This window comes from Peromyscus leucopus, chromosome 1, assembly GCF_004664715.2.
Source record: "Peromyscus leucopus breed LL Stock chromosome 1, UCI_PerLeu_2.1, whole genome shotgun sequence".
Taxonomy (NCBI): domain Eukaryota; kingdom Metazoa; phylum Chordata; class Mammalia; order Rodentia; family Cricetidae; genus Peromyscus; species Peromyscus leucopus.
In genome coordinates, this window is record NC_051063.1 from 99,407,018 (window position 1) to 99,413,169 (window position 6,152).

Here is a 6,152-nt window from a genome sequence, read left to right on the forward strand (position 1 = left end):
CCCAGCACCCCCTGCGGAGTCAGTTGCAAGACGTGTAGGGTGGACTGTGCGCAGGGGTGTCCAGTCGCTGTGGGGTTCCCTCAAGCCCAAACGTCTAGGATCCCAGACCCCATGAAGAACTCCCATCCTTCCTCCACCTGCTTGTGTTGGGCCCCAGGGAACTCAAGGGTTTGGGACAGGTAGGGGCCTTGGATGCTGTTCCTAGGCCTCATGTCCCCCAGGCTGCCTCTCCTCAGTAGCTTGGGTTCCCTACCTAGGGGCTGGGAGAGAGAAATTGAATTCCTTCACACAAGTCATTACACTGGACTGATGACATGAGTGGCCAGAAGCAAGGCCAGCCCCGGACTCTCCATCCCCAGTGTTTGAGGTGGAGCAGGAGGAACTGGTCCAAGCCAGGTCCTACCCTCAAAGGCCCAGCAGGGGCAGGAGGGGACTAGTCTTGGCATGGATCCCCTCTTCCCTGTCCTGCGGGCACCTCCGCTGTACTGATATCACTAATAAAGTCTGTCTGCGCTGCAGTTTGTCTCCCTGTGCTCATATGAACTCCCCAGTCGGGATCTTGCTACCAGGCTCCCTTTGCCCTGCCTGTTTGAGAAGAAGAAATTGGGACAGTGTCATCTGGAGTCCAAGTCTCTTTATTTAACAGCCCGGCAGGATCAGGTAGCAGTATAGGGTTAACAGGTGGATAGCACAGGCCTGGGGCTAACAGGTCCTGTCTGGCTATTCAGAGCACTGACCTCAACTCTGACCTTGAGAAGACATCAGCCTCAGGGGGAATCCAGATACTGGGCATGGGTAGGGCAGCCAAACCCTCCCCCAAATCCAGCCAAACAAGCTCTCCATGAAAAGGTTTGCTCCCTGGCCTGACAGGGCTCCTTCCCCAGAAGTTTTTGCCAGGTTGACTCAACAGTGCTTAGGAATGTGTCCCTTTCCTAATACACGAGCTTCTGGAACACTAGCACAACAGGGTCCGTGACCACAAGCTATGGACATCTGGGAGGCTCCCATTGGGCATCAAGTGGCGGCAAAGAGCAGGGCTGTCTGCACGGGCTGAGAGCTGGGCACACAGAGTGGCCAGGCGGCAGGGTGTGCCGCAGGGCTCTGAAGGCGGGTGGCCCTTATGGTAGAGAAACCAGAAGGTCTGGAAGAGTTGCTCATTGTCCCGCATGCGGTAGACCAGGTTGTGCCAGGAGGCAGGCAGTGCATCTGGAAGTCCATAGGTTTCTCGAGCCCTGTAGAGGAGCTCCCAGTGTGGTGTGGCTTTTGGTGCATTGGCCTTGGTCAGGTTCAGGATGTAGGTCTCATGGTCTAGGACCACATGGGAGCTTCCGGGGTAATTTCCATCTATTTGGTAGACCCGATAACCTGCAAGAAAGGTTGAGTGGTAAAGAAGGGAACAAAGGCAACTCTGGGGAGGACCTGCCTTGGCTTCCATCCCTCTGTCACACCATCTTTAGGATAAGGAATGCTCCCTTCTGCCTCACTCACCAGGGTTAAGGTTGATATAGGTTGTAGCACTGGGCCCCAGGAAGGCTACAGCTAGCGGCCGGCTCAGAGTCTCCTCGTCATAGAAGATCTCAAACTCATCCACATGAGTGTGGCCAAAGAACTGACCAGCCAGAGTGTTTTCATACCTGGCCAGAGACACAGTGACATTAGAAGATTGTAGGGAGGCGGAAATGAGGGTGGGCAGATCTGGGGAGTTAGGGTGGTCGTTCTCCAACGTGTTTAATAGTTCCTCCGCTCCATGGAGAAGATGAAGATTGTGAGGAGCTTGAGGAAATTGCTTCTCTTCTTTACCTCTGCCCCAGACAGGGTTTCTCTCTGTGTAACAGCCCTGGAAGTCCTGGAACTCACTTTGTAGACCAGGCTGACCTTGAACTCACAGAGATCACCTGCTCTGCCTCAAGGTGAACTCACAAGGTCACACCCTGCTCTTGAGGGGATTTCAACACTTCAATCTCTACATCCGAGCCCTCTATCTTTTTTACCTGTCTATAATTTTGTAATAATTCCAGCTCCAGCTCTTGAGGCAATGCCCTGGAGGAATGTGGCCAATTATATGCACCTGAAAGGAGAATTATGGGAGTTATCAGAGCACTGAGGAATCCAGACAGCCTTGGGTGGATATGAAGGTCATCAGAGGGTGACCATGGACCCCAGGGAACATTGGAGTTCCAGGAAGTGAAGTGACACTCTCCCGTCCCCGTTGACAGGTCTTGGCTCCACAGCCGCCTGCCTCTTCCCAGCCCCCACTGCACCTACTCCACAGGGTTCATCACACTCCCCCTTACTTTGTCTCCTCGATTCTCAGCAGCCTGAAGCTCCTCCACCAGCCACTGGAGTTGACCAGCCGGATCTGTGGAGTTGATCAAGAGCCAGAAGTTCTCACGGGAACAAAAATTCATATTGAGAGAGATGAGGCGGAGGCCAGGGCGAGGGGTAAGGGCATAGAAGCCCCCAATTCTGAAACAAAGTAAGCAAGAGGTGTCAATACTTGGGCAATCCTAGTCCTGCACGCCTGGTCCTGTGCCAGGCGGAGGCACATGTGATGTCCTCTCCCACCTCCAGGAGCTCCCTCCTAGCTGAAGACCAAAGCAGCAGTAATTATAGGGCTCCTCTGAGTAAAGAAGCCCCAGAGAGCTGAGGGCTCCAGGAATTCAGGACAAGGGATTCAAAGAAGCCAGAGAGCAAAGGCCTTTCTGAGGGAAGATGCTGTGAGCCTGGTCAGGTTGGGAAAAATGGGAGATATTCAAAGGGGAAGGGAATTCATTTTCAAGAGAGAGCCACCCTAAGTAGACACAAGCTGGGGTGTGGTGAGGTTGCGCTGCTAGCTCTGAAAAGAGGGTGGCTGGAGATAAGAAAGGGAAGGTGGGGTCAGGTTGGGAGGGCAGTGGGGAGTGCGAAGGGCACTTGTTAGAACAGAGTCTACCCAGTTCCCTCCTCCCTTCCCCCTCGTCCATCTTTCCGCTCCCTTCCTGGGTTTCCATGGACAGTAAATACCTGAGGGTCTGAAGGGCATCAGCTGGTAACCAGGGTTTCCAGGCCTTGGCCATGGCTTCATAGAGCCATTGTGAAGACTGGTTCCCCTTTATGAAGGGGGGAGGGAAGCCATTGACAGGAGTGCTCTCGTGGTTGCCCACAGCAGGGTACACCGGCACAGGCCCCACGAACTTCCTCACGAGGTCTGTAATGGTGGTCAGGGCCCTCAGCTGGTCCTGGCGAGACTGTTGCCAGACATCATGGGCAGGGATGTCTCCTGTCCAGTACACCATATCAAAAGGACCCGCAGGGCCCAGCCCTTTCAACAGGCTCTCCAGAGTTCGAAGGGGCAGGTCACACTTGCTGTACTCGCCCCAGTGCCCAGCACCTGCCTGGGAGTTGGGTGGCCAACCAGAGCTCCGGCGGCAGCAGAGCGGATCTGCACAGTTAGGATCTGTGCCCTCCAGGTAGTCATGGTCCCAGTGTAGGTCAGTGAGGAAGAGGACGCGGCTGACAGGAGCACCCGGGGCTGGTGGGCTCGGTGGTTTGGGGGGTGGCTTCGGCACTGATGGCAAAGAGATGTTCCAGGTTGAAAAGATGTCCCAGTGTCCACAGGAGGGGCCCAGAAGCAAGCCACAAATTTCAGATGGGCTCAGAACTGAACGCGTCCATACCTCCACCATATCATCCTCAAAGAGATGGACAGCTGACTGGCATACGTTTAGTGGTGCTATGTTCAGCATCTTGCACATCTTGATGGCCACAGAGCCTACCCGTGCTACATTGGGCTCCTTCTGTGTTGGAAGGAACCGGTGATGAGAGGTCAGAGACAGAGCAAGTGAACCCCGGCCACCACTCCACAGGCTTCCATGTCTAAATCGGGGCTAGGAGGAACTCAGTGTCACCATGACAAAGAGGCCTCAGTGCCTCCTACATAGTGCCATGTGACTCAGGTAGCACCAGGCTGTCACCTACCTAATCTTTAGCTCAGTATCATTTCAAGCCTAGGATTAGCTAGCTGGCTTTCTCAAGGCACTGTCTATACTCTTACTTTACAAAAGCCACAATGGGGTAGTGGTTAACATGTATAACATGTATACATGGGAAGCACCCTCTATAGGGAATATATTGGACCCCGGGGCATATCGGTTCTCCTTACCCTCCCCGCCGCCCCCTCCCACTCCCCCTCCCCGCATTCCACCGCAACCGCAACCGCTCACCTTCAGCCCGTAGTTTAGAGCGGTGAATAAGACTTTGCAGGCGGGGCAGGTGAGGTTCTGCCACCCAAAGGCATTCTGAAGCAGGGGCACTATAGCATTGGATTTGAAGGGATGTCCGTGGGCAGGAAGAGGATAAGCTCTGGCAGGAGACCAGAGAATCATGCAGTCAAACAGAGCCAGCACTAGCGCCAGGCCCAGCCCCATCCAAACGAGTCCCAACTTGGGTGCCGGTAAGGACCTCTCCAGCCTCTGCTCCCAGCCGGCTCTGAGGTGGCCCTGGCCAGATGACACTCCGTGGTGGGGCATTGCCAGGCTTCGTAGACAGGACCGGATCACCCCTCCAGGCCCCACAGGCCGAGGCCCTAGCTGGCACTCGGGCCCCCGGGTAGCGCTGGACACAGTCGATTACCCTTCGTTGTGGTTGACTGATCACTCAGCAGCCAGCCACAAAACAGCTCCTCCCCTTCCTGTTCCTCTTATTCCCCAGCAGCCGCGGGGAGTGTTGTCAAAGCTTTGGGGGCGGAGCAAAAGGGGGCTCGTCGGCCTGCCCTGATCCTGCCCCTGACACGCCCCATCTCTGCGGGCAGCCCTGAGACGCTGGTGAGGGGCAGGTGCACTTTGCAGTGACAAATGCCTCCACTTTGAGCCACTGCTGCGCGGGACGCGCTGGCCAGACTGCCCGGTGTTTTCGGGCTGGAACTGGTGGAAGCCCTTAGGAGACTCCCAGGAGCCTTCTTGGTCCGTTTTTTACTTTCAGATTCCTAGAATAGATACCAGGCTCAGCTGTCTATTTAACTCGGAAGGGAGACTACAGAGAGGGCTGGGGTAGTGATTCTTCTATTGAGCATGCCATGGAGGTCCCTCCCCTCGGTTTCCACATGCGCTGCCGCCATTACAGCACCCTGAGCCACTTAAGGTTTTGTTAATGTTACTTTATTTTAATTGAAAACATTATTATTATTATTATTAATTTTATGTGTATGGGTATTTTGTATGTATGTGCACCACGTGTGTGGTGTCTGCTGGAGGGCGTAGGATCCCTCGGGATTGGAGTTATACATGTCTTGAGTCTCCATGTAGGTGCTGGGAATTCGACCCAGGTCCTCTAGAAGAGCAGCACTATTAAGTGTGGGGCCTGCCCTGGAGTCTGGTCGACTTACCAGAGGACATATCCTTAAAGAGAACCGACTTTTCTCTCCTAGTAGCTATTCAATGCCAACAGCTCCTTAGCTGGGAGTGGGACTTTGTTGCCCCAGCACCCAGATTGGAATTTTGTCAAGCCTGAACATCCTGTGCATGCTGTCACAATCGCTGTGAGTTCATTGTATGCAATTTCCTTGCATCCGGAAAACAGCTTCCTTATAGTCATCCACTGCCCCTGGCTCTTTCAATCCTTCACCCCCTCTTTCAGTTCTTTAGCCTTGTGGGTAGAAGTGTGATATAGACCCTATTTAGGGCAGATCACTTTGAAGTCTCTTGTTCTCTGTGTTGATCAGTTGTAGGTGTTGATATTAACTCTCATCTGCTTCAGGAAGCTTCTCTGTTGAAGGATGAGAAGTGCTCTCTAATCTACAGGTACAGATAAAAGACACTAGTCATTTAATTACTCTGCCTATTTAGCATGATAGTAGTAGGTTCTTCCCTAGGGCCTGTGACCTTTCTAGTCACAGGTCCTTAGCTCTGATAGTGGTGTGGGTGCCCTGATAATGGTGTGGGTGCCCTGATAATGGTGTGGGTGCCCTGATAATGGCATGGGTTCCATCTCATCTCACGGAGGTCTTAAATCCAATCAGAAAGCAGTCACTTAAGTGCTTTAAGTCTTCTTTTGTTTGTTTGTTTGTTTTTTACTTTAAGACAGGATCTCACTGTGTCTTGGCCCAGCCTCCACAGTGCTGGCTGGCTTTACAGATGGGTGCCAGGCAACAGTCTCCTAGTGTAGCTTTATCTGAG

General features: G+C 53.5%; 2 protein-coding genes across 8 annotated transcripts in view; one reads left to right on the top strand and one right to left on the bottom strand.

The window, feature by feature from the left end:
- Positions 1-518, top strand: part of Apbb1 (amyloid beta precursor protein binding family B member 1) — a 23,332-nt gene extending 22,814 nt beyond the window's left edge. For all 7 annotated transcript variants that reach the window (XM_028858160.2, XM_028858158.1, XM_028858162.1 and 4 more), the window contains one exon: positions 1-518. This exon is cut by the window's left edge and continues 53 nt beyond it. In XM_028858160.2, the coding sequence (XP_028713993.1) occupies positions 1-115 (115 nt within the window). In that variant the 3' untranslated portion in view covers positions 116-518.
- Positions 519-617: 99 nt separating this feature from the next.
- Smpd1 (sphingomyelin phosphodiesterase 1) lies at positions 618-4,677 on the bottom strand. The gene is made up of 6 exons (XM_028858167.1): positions 4,203-4,677; positions 3,004-3,776; positions 2,295-2,466; positions 1,992-2,068; positions 1,489-1,634; positions 618-1,365 (listed from the first exon to the last, which is right to left on the bottom strand). The coding sequence occupies exons 1-6, from the start codon at positions 4,506-4,508 to the stop codon at positions 956-958; spliced, it is 1,884 nt and encodes a 627-aa protein (XP_028714000.1). The 5' UTR covers positions 4,509-4,677; the 3' UTR covers positions 618-955.
- Between the last annotated feature and the right edge of the window lie 1,475 nt (positions 4,678-6,152).

Bases quoted from the DNA above. Each gene is read 5' to 3' on its own strand.
- Smpd1 (XM_028858167.1), bottom strand. From the start codon at position 4,508: ATGCCCCACCACGGAGTGTCATCTGGCCAGGGCCACCTCAGAGCCGGC. The intron at 3,777-4,202 runs GTGAGCGGTTGC...CTTCCAACACAG, and splicing joins CTCTAAACTACGGGCTGAAG to AAGGAGCCCAATGTAGCACG. The intron at 2,467-3,003 runs GTATTTACTGTC...ACTTTGTTTCAG, and splicing joins GATGCCCTTCAGACCCTCAG to AATTGGGGGCTTCTATGCCC.